Consider the following 13409-nt stretch of genomic DNA (forward strand, 5'->3'; position numbering starts at 1 on the left):
ATGACGTCACAATCTCTACCTTAGCCAGTCAGAGCATGCCTTGTATTTATTCCTAAAATACAAGGTTTCCTCTGATTGGCTGAGTAGCGCTCAGCCCGATTCAATTTTTCTTCCAGGGACAGAAGTCTCAGTACTGCTCCTGGAACACACTGTTGTATACTGTATGTAGCTGATGCTTTCCACAGTTTATACAGCACTGACAAGGGGCATGTGTATTTGTGAAAAAAATAGTTTGGACCAGCTTGGTCCAAACAAACTTATTAAAGCTAAAACTGGAGCTAGGCTTTACATTTGCTCAGCATTTGGCAGAACTTATGGCTTTTGAGCAGCACAAAAACACCCTGGAAACAAATACATATAAAATGATTGTCATTTGTGATTCACAGTATGTTTTCAATCAAAAGACTGAGTTATAACATTTTGGTATACTGTATAATATGGTGAAAATGTAATATTTGTGTAGTAATGTGTAATTGAAAACCATGCAATTTTTGATTATTTTGCAGTGGTTTCCATATGTTCCTTCTTCTGTGAGGCTAAAATAGTTTTCCATTTTATTCCTTGCAGGTTGACTACAGCAGAAATTGAGGCACGAGTACAGTCCCTCAGCCTGTTTGAGACTTTGAAATCCGACCCTCGGTTGTTTTATGAGCACATGACAAAATATGTGTACCCAACTATTGAAGGCAAGGACCTTTATCGACTGCTCTACTATTATACTCTACTGGAGCAGTGTGGCTGTTCCCAGTATATTACACACGCTATTAATCCTGAGTGTCATGTGAAACTCCTGAAGAAACTGAAAGCAGTGGCACAAGGTATGACTCTCATTACCTCCATTTTTAAAGTGGTTCTAGCATCATATATAGCATCAGAGGAATAAGCTGTAACATTTACCTTATGCCTCAATCTGGCAGGCTTCTACCATACTGTGCATCCAGCCTCCCAGAGCCTGTTTTCGAACACGTTGTGGCCGACGGTCCCACATACATTGCAAGATCAGTAGCCCTGCATTGTAAGTGTGGACAGTGAAGACCCACCTATGCTTAGGATTGTGGGTGGAAAGTGGTGAGTGTTGAAAGCCTGTCAGATCAATAAATGAGGTACATTACAGCTTATTCCTCTACCCCTAGACTCAACCAGCATTTAACACTTGCAATGGGGGGTATTTGTTCCATTATAAGTACATGTATGTTAACACTTTTATGACCAGTTTCTTGAAAAGTAGATGATCAGACCAAGGTTCAGCAGTGTCAGTATGCATCATTTAAAGCATTAACAAACAAAAAACATTCCCCTCTGGGTGATCTATGTACATTGCAGGGATTATAACAACTTTTGTTGCTGATTCCTACCTTTTGTTATTCTGAAGAAATAACTGTTTGTTCCTCTGTACCCCTGTGCTCAGTGGGTCTAATGGGAGTGGTTTCATAATTATCAATCGGCTGTGCAGCTGCAGAGCACGAATAAGGAAAGCTGCTGAGCCTGCATCCCCTTTGACATGTTCCTATTGGGAGTATCTCACCAAAAATGACATTTTTGTTCCAGGGGATGCCTGAAATTTGACTTGTATCTTAGGCAGACCTCTGGGAGAATTGGTGAGCCAATCACACAAGCAAGAAATTGTTTCTGGGGGGTGGTCAGTACACACTCTGTGTACAGAACAACTCTAGGTAGCCATATTGCATTGTATTTTCAGAAAATTACAGCGGCTGCAGATTGAAAAGGAAAGATAATTTTTAATAACATTCAATTACAATATGACTTGTGCCGCAATTGTACATGCTACATTATTTTTTTTTTCTTTATTTGCTATTTTTTTCCCCCATGAAAGTGGAGTTACCCTTTAACTTGACAAAATGAATGATTTTTCAGTTTGACACGCGGCCTGGTAACTAGGAAAACACACAGATGAGCATTCCTAGTTCTGTGCTGCAAGTTTAATTAATGTTCTTATGGCAAGAGGCATTAAACGGACTTAAAAAGGTGTATTGCAGTTATGAGTCCTGGGAAAAGTTGCACCACTTGACTGCCCCCCCCCCAGCATTTACAGAACTCGTATTACTGTACTCCCACAATGCATCACATTCTCTTTCAGCTACTCCACAGTCCATTCGTAGAATACTGTACATTGTGGGAGTGTAGTAATACAAGTTCTGTGAATTGTGGAGAGAACAGAAGAGGCAGCCGAGCAGCTTAACTTTTTCTCTGTAGCAGTGAGTATAAGACCCCTTTCACGCTTTCGCCTGAAAAGCGATTTGAAAGCGCCGCATAACTGGAGTTTTTAATCCTTTTTTGGGGGTTAATAGCGCCCCGCTAGCGGCCGAAAAGAGATGGAAAAGTGCAGCTTAAACAGCGCTAAAGCGCCGCTAAAACGAGCGGTGCTTTAGTGCTAATGACCACCACTTTCAGTGTGAAAGCACTTTAACTCTCACAGGATCTGAAGACTGTGGTTCAGTGATGCAAGTGATAGCAATAAATATCTGGCAAAGGTTCTCTCCCTCCTTCACCATAATAAAAAAAAAAAAAAAAATACCGCAAATCTTGTTGCATAAAAAAATAAATGCAGGATTTTTTTATTTTTATTTTTTATTGTTATTATTTGGTCTTTATGTAGATGCAGGGGTAGTACATTTACATCAGTCCCTGCCCTCAAGGAGACTACAATCTAAGGTCCCTAAAACACATTAATACTTACACATACTAGGGCTAATTTAGACAGGAGACAATTATTGAAGACTCTTTCTTGACTCCCTCCTTGACTAATCTTTAAAAATGTTTATGTCTGCAATCCAATTGTGCCACATACCTTCTTCTAGTGCTCGGTGCATCTGTAACCCGCCGAAGCTCTCTTCCCTTCTTTGAGCGCTGCAGAGGGAGGGGGGGCCCGACATCTGCTAAGCGGCGCTCAGTGCTTCCAAGGCCCCGCCGGAGGCCTCTTCCCAGCGCTAAGGAACGCAGAGGGAGGGGGGCCCGAGATCCCCCGCTGACAGCTTGCAGATGAGCAGAGCAGCGTGACATCAGCTGAGTGCCACGCTCAGCGCTTCCATGGCCCGCCGGAGACCTCTTCCCAGCTCTAAAGAATGCAGAGGAAGGGGGCCCGAGATCCCCCGCTGACAGCTTGTATAAGAGCAGAAGAGCAGCGTGACATCAGCTGAGTGCCACGCTCAGTGCTTCCATGGCCCGCCGGAGACCTCTTCCCAGCTCTAAAGAATGCAGAGGAAGGGGGCCCGAGATCCCCCGCTGACAGCTTGTATAAGAGCAGAAGAGCAGAGCAGCATGACATCAGCTGAGCTCTGCTCCGTGCTTCCATGGCCCACCGGAGACCTCTTCCCAGCTCGAAGGAATGCAGAGGGGGGCGCCCCGAGATCCCCCGCTGACAGCTTGCAGAAGAGCAGAGCAGCGTGAGAGCAGCGCTATACCGAAGGTATTTGGCACAACTAGATCACATAAACACACACACAGTCTACATTATATAACACTGTAATAGAGTGAACTATAGTATTTCACCAGCACTTTAAACTAGGGCTTATTTTCGGGGTAGGGCTTATATTGCATCCCTTCCTGAAAATTGGGGTAGGTCTTATTTTCGGGGAAACACGGTCTATCTATCTATCTATCTATCTATCTATCTATCTATCTATCTATCTATCTATCTATCTATCTATCTATCTATCTATCTATCTATCTATCTATCTATCTATCTATCTTTAGAGATAGATAGATAGACAGACAGACTGACTTTAAGCTGTCATTGATGTTAAATGGGGCAATACATGGTATTAAGAACTGGGGTATGTAAACTTTTGATCAGGGTCAGTTGGGTAGTTTCTGTTGCATAGAACACAGTTGATTGATAATAAATGGCTTCAGCCAAACACTAACCATGAGTCAAAGAAAAGTTTTTGTGTTATCATTCATATTTACTGAAAAATGGGTAGAAAAATGTAAGGAAAAATTGCAAGGGTATGCAAACTTATGAGCACAACTGTACATACAATCACGCACGCACACCGTAGCTAGCAGTGCATTTGCTACACGTCATGTCTATACTATGAAAGGCCTTCAGTACCGTGGAGAGCTCTCAGAAACAGGACAACAGTGCGACATTTACAGGCTGATTAGTTTGTGACTTGTATGCAGAAATTGCTTATCATTGTGTAGAAAGGTTTCTGCATCACAGGTAATGGCAACAAAGAAATGACAAAGCAATGATTATGTTGTGAGAAGATTTAACTAGGGATTTTTGAGCCCCGGGCACAGAGCTTGTACTAATACTACTTTCTCCAACCCAAAACCCCAGGCCACTTCCCATTTTTATTCTTTTGCATCCATCCTCTCCATCATCCTTTTTTTTGTGTTTTTTTTTTAGGCATAGTAACAACTCTCATAAAAAATTAATATGTGTAACAGTCAGATTTACTTTGCAGACCTTATTGGCATTATTAAAGCTAACCTCCAGCAGTGGTCGGGTCATTTTCATACATACAGTATAGGTACATTATAATGTCTAGATGAGACAGATTTGGGAATTCCAGCCATCCGGCTATACAGTATCATTTGAGCAACAATGGAAATTATTTTTTGGGGTCTGCATACAAACATACACCTTCCATCGCACTCAAAGTATGTCCAAACAAATAACTATAACGCATGTGTACCTTAAATTAGAACTCCAGAAAAATAGGAGAAACATCACCCATTCCATTTATTCATTAATTAGAACACTTATCAAACACCTTTTTAACAGACCTTGTGTATGTATCTGAATGCATCCTCTATATTTCTAAACACAGCTGCTTGCACACTGAGGGAAGAAGAGCCAGGCAGTCATTGAGTCCTGGCCCGGGAACTTGCTTACAGAAACAAAGAGCAGAGAGAGGATCCCACATCCCAATGCTTGTGTTCCATCATTTTTCAGTTAGCAAACAAATGGAATGTCAGTAACCAAACTGTATTGCTTAACTGCTGTGGACAAAAGTGAGGTCACTGATCTGAGTGTGCTGTCTGTTAGCAGTGCCTGGATCACAAAACTGAAAAGAACACATTTTTTGGTAGTTAAGAAAGCTCACATATATATTTAGCAGTTTAAGGAAAGATTTAAAAGAGATAGCTTGGAGGTGACTTTAAAACCTTGACTTTGCCTCCTACTACTAAGTAGTAGCTGTACACACAATTATAACATACTTACTTTAAACCAACACAAAGTACAGTGCATCTGGAAAGTATTCACATCGCTTCACTTTTTCGACATTTTGTTATGTTACAGCCTTATTCCAAAATTGATTAAATTCATTATTTTGTTCAAAATTCTACAAGCAATACCCAATTATGACAACATGAAGGAAGTTTGTTTGAAATATTTGCAAATATATTAAAAATAAAAAACAAAATAAAAAATCACATGTACATAAGTATTCACAGCCTTTGCTCAATACTTTGTTAAAAGTATGGGACAGAGTTGTCCCATAGCCACTCCTTTGTTATCTTGGCTGTGTGCTTAGTTTCATTGTCCTGTTGGAAGATGAATCCTCCCCTAAGTCAGAGGTCCAGAGCGCTCTGGAGCAGATTTTCATCAAGGATGTCTCTGTACATTGCTGCTTTCATCTTTTCCTGGAGCCTGACTAGTCTCCCAGTTCCAGCCGCTGAAAAACATCCCCACAGCATGATGCTGCCACCACCATGCTTCACTGTAGGGACGGTATTGGCCAGGTGGTAAGCGGTGCCTGGTTTCCTCCAGACATGATGCTTGCCAGAAAGAGTTCAATCTTTGTTTCATCAGACCTGAGAATTTTGTTTCTTATGGTCTGAGACTCCTTTAGGTACTTTTTGGCAAACTTCAGGTAGGCTGTCATGTGTCTTTTACTGAGAAGTGGCTTCTGTCTGGCTTCTCTACTTTACAGGCCTGATTGGTGGAGGGCTGCAGAGATGGTTGTTCTTCTGGAAGGTTTTCCTCTCTCCACAGAGGAATGCTTGAGTTCTGTTACAGTGACCATTGGGTTCTTGGTCGCCTCCCTGACTAAGGCCCTTAGTTTGGCTGGGTGGACCGCTCTAGGAAAAGTCCTGGTGGTTCCAAACTTTTTCCATTTACAGATGATGAAGGCCACTGTGCTCATTGGGACCTTCAGTGCTGCAGGAATTTTTCTGTATCCTTTCCCAGATCTGTGGCTCGATACAATCCTGTCTCAGACATCTACAGACAATTCCTTCAACTTCATGGCTTGGTTTGTGCTCTGACATTTACTGTTAACTGTGGGACCTTATATAGACAAGGTGTGTGCCTTTCCAAATCATATCCAATCAACTGAATTTACCACAGGTGGACTTCCAGTCAAGTTGTAGAAACATCTCATGGATGATCAGTGGAAACAAGATGCACCTGAGGTCAATTTTGAGTGTCATGGCAAAGGCTGTGAATACTTATGTACATGAGATTTTTTCATGTTTTTATTTTTAATAAATTTGCAAAGATTTTGAAAAATGTTTTTCATGTTGTCATTATGGGTGAAAATAATGAATTTGATCAATTTTGGAATAGGGCTGGAACATAACAAAATGTGGAAAAAGTGAAGAGCTGTGAATACTTTCCGGATGCACTGTATGCCACAGCCCTATCCAGGTTTTGGATTAGTCGGAGGATGGGGCTTGTTCATATGTCACAAAAAATAAAATTGATGTAATGGTTTCTCAACAGGACTGGATTACAGAAAGATGTCTGACTCTAACTCAAGCCCCCTGGAAGCTCTGAAGCCCATCCTCACCAGCCAAAATGTTTTGGCCATTTCTAAGCTGGCTTCCAGAATCCCAGAGCTAGATGGCACCATGCTCTCTTCCAGTTCTGTGCATGGTACGTGGCTGAAGAAACTCTTTTGGAATGGTGACCCCCAACTACTAAAGAAAGCACCACAATCTGCCAGTGAATGGAGCCAGGCATACGATATCTGCAAGAAGTATTTCGACAGGCTCAGCCCCAGTGATATCATTGCTTTCACTGATGAGATCACCTTTTCCTTACATGCTGTCAGCCAGGTAACTGTCTTCTTAACGTTATTGTCAGGTGTTTTTGAGTGTTGCTGCTATAAGCCTAAACAGCATCCAAAAAAGTGCTTGCCATACTTTTAGTTGTGATCCAAACTTCTTCTGTGCAGCTCTTAAAGTGAAAGTTCAGCCAAAAGCTAACTCTAAATCTACAGGCAGCCACATTCTAAGACTAATCTTTCTAACCCTGTAAAGCAAAAATCGCAATACATACCTTTTTTGCTGCTGATCCGGTCCAAACTCCAGCAACGGATGCTGTGTAGAAGAGACAGCTGACAACGGCTGGGAGATTCCTGGAAATGGCGTCACCTATAGACGTACTATGGGGCTTTTTGTTGTTGGCTGCCTCTCCTGCACAGGCCTATACAGAGAAGCTGCTACTGACAGCTCAGCATGGAACCGGAGCGACTGCCGAAAAGGTATGCATAGCAATTTTTGCTTTACAGGGTTAGATAGGTTAGTCTTGAGATTGTGGTTTCCAGAAGATTTAGAGTTAGTTTTTGGATGAACTTCTACTTTAAGTCTAGACACTTCTACCAGTAAGTCCTTGGTTTGAGCTCTAAGTTGATGGTCTTGTAGGGTTGCACCGATACCACTTTTTTAAGACCGAGTACAATTACCAATACTTTTTTTCAAGTACTCGCCAATACTGATTACCAATACTTTTTTTAACGTCGTGTGACAGTGGCACTAAGATGCAGCACTGATGGGCACCGATGAGGCGTGGGCTGTGTCAGTAGTTTTTATTTTATTTTTTACAATAATTTTTTTTATTATTTTTTACAGTTTATATATTTTTACAATGATATCTTTTTTTTGGGGGGGGTGGGAGGGGATTGGACGGTGTCAATGTTTTTTTTTTTTATTTTATGTTTTGTTATTTTTACAATGTCACAATGTTTATTTAGTACGATTCTCTTCTTTTTTTTTTTTTTTATTAGCCCTGTTGGGGGGGGGGGCTTTGGTGAGATATTAGAGGTCTAAACAGACCCCTGAAATCTCCCCTTTGAGACATGGAAAGGGAGTTAGGACACAGATTCCCCAGTCCCTTCCTCTTGAGCCTCAACTGAACTGAAAATGAATGGAGAGGGGACAGAGGTTCCTCTCCATTCATAAACTGAAGCATCGTAAACACAGGTTACGATGTTTCAGTTATGAATGGGCAGAGTCAGTGATCACTGACTCTGTTCATTCAGAAAAGGAAGGAGCCAGTAAATTACATATCTACCAGCTATTTCCTCTGTTTTCCATCTAGACAGATCTGAGACGGGGGGGGGGGGGGCGGAGGAAGACACGGGGAGCCATGGACCTGGAGAGAGGGAGGAGAACACCGGAGAGAGGGAGGAGGACACCGCTGAGAGGGAGGAAGGCACCAGAGAGAGGGGGGAGGAGCCGGGGACCCAGATAGAGACAGGAGGAAGCGGAGGAAGACACAGGGACAGTTGGGGGTGATCGGTGCGGTGGTGGGGGCAGTTAAAAGCACGATCTCCCTGTATAACTTTCAATAAAGCATCTGACAGCCATGCAAGGGAGAGGAGGAGAAGCGGCTTTTAGAAAAGCTATACAGGGAGATCAGTGCTTAACTGTCGCACCGATCACCTGTGAGGCTGCCCGGTCCCCCTGCTGAGCTTGAGGACGCCTGGTCCAATACAACAGGTATCGGATTAGGCATCTGCACGAGAGTACCGATACTCGTGCAAATACTTGGTATTGGCACAGATACCGATGCTAGTATCAGTATAGGCGCATCCCTAGTTTTTGTCATCCATTACAGCAGTACATATGCTTTAGCAGGCATTTAGGAGACGTATACATTGCTCTATGGCTTGCTTGGGCTGTTCCAGAACTCTTACTTCTGCTCAAACTTAAGTATTCTTCCACAGTGCTTCTGGGTTCAGCTTTGATCATTTGAAGCATGTGAAGTTATGAGTTTTCATATGTCACTTTGCCTTGTGAGCATGTGACTGACTCTGTGTAACAGTACTGGGCCTATCAGCACTGTCACATGGGCAACCCATTGGCCTATGTGGGCTATGGCTCTGGCAACTCAGAGCTTTCACTCTTGGCAGCTGAACAGAATGGTGGGGGAGTGAATGAAAGGGTAGTATATGTTTTTAGTGTGGTGTTAATTGAAATTTCCCTGTTGCTTTGCACTGCATTAGTAAACATATTTAAGGCAGAGGTTCTACCCTTTACCTCAAGGTACTAAAACATGTTTACTGTTATATTTATCTCCTTTGAAAATATCTCCCCTTATATTGCATCTTAGTGATTGCTATGGCTGAGACAGGAACTGAGGCATACCTTCCCCATGTCCAACTGGTCAGCAATGAAAATCTCACAACTACTCTAACCCTTTCATGCCCTTTACAAAACAAAAAAGATTGACTTCTGCCCAAACCCTTTTATCATAAGTAAAATTGGACAGATATTCACAATATGATTGGAAGTCAAAAGTTAATTTTGAAGATGGTTTAGAATGGCACACATGTCTGAGTACAGGAAGAATCCTTCAATCAAATATATTTGGGGGACATAAATCATCTTGAAACTTGTGAATATGCATGCATCATATGCGTGTGTCTGTAAAATGATCCATTGTAATTATTAAGTGCCATCTTTTTTACTTGCTAGTAATTTTTTTTTCACTTTTGTCTTTTTAATTCCATCATTTACATACTGATTTGTGAAGTGTTTGTATGTTACTGTATTGTATTTTTTGTTTTTGCATTAAGTTCTGTTAGTGAATATAAATCATTTTTTTTCCATTTTGTTTTGCTCACAACTTTCCATCTGCCTCACAAGTTGGAATAGCACATAGAATAGTTTTGGCTGCGCTGTTAAATGTGCAGGCCATGTGCCCTTCAGACTTCACAAACTGGCAAGATGAATGTACAGAGATACTAAGTGGGCTTTGTGTCCAGGCATGAGTGCCTGTAGTGCCCTACTTTCAGAGTGGCAACTACCAGGCATTTTCAGAATAGTAAATAGACTGTTGAAGTTGGATATATGTGTTTTATTTTTATTATTTTTTTTAATTAATAATATTCAGTGCAATTTATGTCATCAAACTATAATAAAGATTTAGGAAATAAGGGCTTCCATAAATCCAAAATTGTTGGCCCCAGGTCAGATGTTCCTAGGCCCATGGACTACGTGCCTCTTTTCAGCCTTTATTATTGGACATATGTGTTGTTGATCTGTCATTATGTTTTCCTAGCTCGTGAAAAGACATTAAATGAGTTCTGTACTGTACTTGAAGAGATTGGTGTGTCCCCCACTGCCATGGCATCAGCTTCTATCTAGGAGTAGTAACATTCAACAGCATTTGTTCTGCAAAAAAAGAAATTTCACCAGTCATCTGTGGCTTCCCCGGCACTGTGCTGGGGTATGGTTCTGACACTCATTAAAGCTGTGGTAGCTGTTTGGGAGAGTGGCAAATATTGTCAATATTACATAACAAGCCCACTTGACTGTGGCTGACTGCCTCTAGAAAAACCATAACCAGGATACACAAGAACCTTCAAAAGAATATTCCCAGCTTCTATTTACCGTACATTTTGCTATACTGACACTACTAGATGGAAATCTAGGCAGTAACAGGCTTCTCCTTCATTCTAATGCCCCTCTTCTGTCCCTTCCATTAGAACCGGTATCTAAACAAAAGCTTTCTTCAAAGTAGTAATTGAAACAAACAGTAGCACATGCATTTGGGTTAAAATGGATGTTTGCCTGAGTTCTGAAAGTTCTGAACATCTAGAATCTAAATGTTTAGAACTCATGGCAAACATCCATTTTAAGCCAAATGCATGTGATTGTGTAAAGAATTAAATCTGGTTCTTTACACATTTAATTATGTAAAGAACTAAATCTAGTCACAGATGCAATTACTGTGCTGCAGGATTTGACCAGTTTTTCTAAATTATATCCAATATCTGTTTGTCATTTTATAAAACTTAGACTACGGTCTCAGGCCGGGTTCACACTGTAATCCGCTGCAGATCGCACGGGAGCGCTGTGCGTCCCTGTTCCTCATTTCAGGGACGTATCAGGGCCGATTCTATGCCTGAATTCGGCCTGAAACTGAGCCAAAGACACACAGTGCAGTGCTCCGCAGCCTCAACGGAGATAGGTGAACCGGCTCCATAGGGGGCCAGTCACATTCTGAAACCCGCATCTAATTCGCATAGGTGTGAACCCAGCCTAACTCAGGCCAGAATTCATTTTTGAGGTTTACATTTGTGTCAGGTCTTTAGTTCTCTTTGTGACCCCATTAGGAACATTTACGATTCCTGTACCCATGCCTATCCAGAAAAGAAATGGGGGGTGCTGTTGCTTCCAGGACTGAGAAAGGAGGACAGCATTAGGACTAACATTATAACTCTTTTCCTACAGTATTAAAAATGTGTTTTTGTTTTATCTACATCTCTTTTACATCTTCAATTTGATAGATTTCCTATCTTTGTCCCTACTGGAAGTGAGGGGACTTTCTCCGAAAGGGACACAAATGCAGTATAAAAAAGTTATGGCTTTAACCCTTTAATTCTCTGAATTAAACAAACACTTTTTCAGAATTCCTTCAATAGCTTTTATCAGTTTTCTCTTCTCTACCTGGTCATGTGTCCTCTTCTGTCTTCTCCCGGAGGTGGGCAGTGCTGAATCATGTAGAGTAGCATTGATGTGATCACATCAGCACTGCTCTCTACCTCGATACATAATAAATGCAGAATGCCATGCTCAGGTAGTGAGGCCTTGATACCCTAGACTCCATTTTTCCTCATGTGTAGTGGCAGTTAATCATGAAGACTTTTTTTTTTTTTACCTTCCGGGGGACAGTAAAAAAATGGATTTGAGATAGATTTTAATAACACAAGAGTTTTGAGCAGCTCCTGCTGCTGTCAATCAAATCCAATGGCCATATGCTTTAATGACTGTTACATACTTGCTTGTGGCACAGACAGTAAAAACCTTAGTACACTAATTTTAATAAATTAAAATTGTTCTATAGCAGATCCTTTACTACACACAGCTAACCTTAAAGTGATAGTAACATTTATTTTTTTTAATAACAAACATGTTATATTTAGCTGCTCTTTGCACAGAGCAGCCTGGATCCGCCCCTGGCCCCTCTGTCCTTCCGTGTGCCCCCGCAGCAGACAGCTTGCTATGGGGGCATCCAAGCAGGTGCACTCCCGCCCACTCCATCTCCTAATTAGCGCACTGCCTGTGATTGACAGCAGCGGGAGCCAATGGCTCCCGCTGATGCCAAAAGCCGATCAGAATCGCGAGTTCCCGGAGAGCTAAGGCTCTGGTGGACATTGCTGGATCGAGAAGGGGCATTAGGTGGGGCTGGGGGGACTGCTGCACACAGAAGGTTTTTTAAAACCACTTCAGCCCCGGAAGTTTTGGCTGCTCAATAACCAGGCCATTTTTTGCAATACGGCACTGCGTCACTTTAACTGACAATTGCGCGGTCGTGCGGCGATGTACCCAAACAAAATTGATATCCTTTTTTTTCCCACAAATAGAGCTTTCTTTTGGTGGTATTTGATCACCTCTGCGGTTTTTATTTTTTGCGCTATAAACAAAAGAAGAGCGACAATTTTGAAAAAAACACAATATCTTTTACTTTTTGCTATAATAAATATCCCACATTTTTTTTCAACAAAAACACATTTTTTCCTCAGTTTAGGCCGATATGTATTCTACATATTTTTGGCAAAAAAAAACGCAATAAGCGTATTTTGATTGGTTTGTGCAAAAGTTATAGTGTCTACAAAATAGGGGATAGCTTTATGGCATTTTTATTATTATTTTTTTTTTACTAGTTATGGCAGCAATCAGCGTTTTTTTTTTACGGGACTGTGATGTTGCGGGCAGACAAATTGGACACTTTTGACACATTTTTGGGACCGTTGACAATTATACAGCGATCAGTGCTAGAAAAATGCACTGATTACTGTATTAACGTCACTGGTAGGGAAGGGGTTAACACTAGGGGACGATCAAGGGGTTAACTGTGTTCTAACTGTAGGGGGGATGGGACTGTCTAGGAGGAGAGAGAGCGAGAGATCTGTGTTCATACTTAGTATGAACACACAATCTGTCTCTATTCCCCTAAAAGAACCAGGATTTGTGTGTTTACACACACAGATCCTGGTTCTCGCTCTGTCACGAGCGATCGCGGGTGCCCGGCGGTCATCGCGCCTGCTGGGCACTTGCTGCGGGTGCACGAGCCCTTAGTGGCCAAAAGGAAAAGCGACATACGGTAAGGCCGTATTGCCCAGCCGAGCCAACCTGCCACAGTAAAACTGTGGTGGCTAGTCCAGAAGTGGTTAACTTAAAGCTTAGAATGCATGAAGGTAGAAAAA

The 13409-nt window shown here is 41.8% G+C and overlaps 1 protein-coding gene across 2 annotated transcripts in view; it reads left to right on the forward strand.

The window, feature by feature from the left end:
* Nucleotides 1-13409, forward strand: part of NBAS (NBAS subunit of NRZ tethering complex) — a 1128646-nt gene that overhangs the window by 782587 nt on the left and 332650 nt on the right. For both annotated transcript variants that reach the window (XM_073625355.1, XM_073625357.1), the window contains 2 exons: nucleotides 568-818; nucleotides 6695-7029. In XM_073625355.1, the coding sequence (XP_073481456.1) occupies nucleotides 568-818; nucleotides 6695-7029 (586 nt within the window). The remainder of the gene's footprint in view (nucleotides 1-567; nucleotides 819-6694; nucleotides 7030-13409) is intronic.

Source organism: Aquarana catesbeiana, linkage group LG04, assembly GCF_042186555.1.
Source record: "Aquarana catesbeiana isolate 2022-GZ linkage group LG04, ASM4218655v1, whole genome shotgun sequence".
In the NCBI taxonomy this organism is placed as follows: Eukaryota; Metazoa; Chordata; class Amphibia; order Anura; family Ranidae; genus Aquarana; species Aquarana catesbeiana.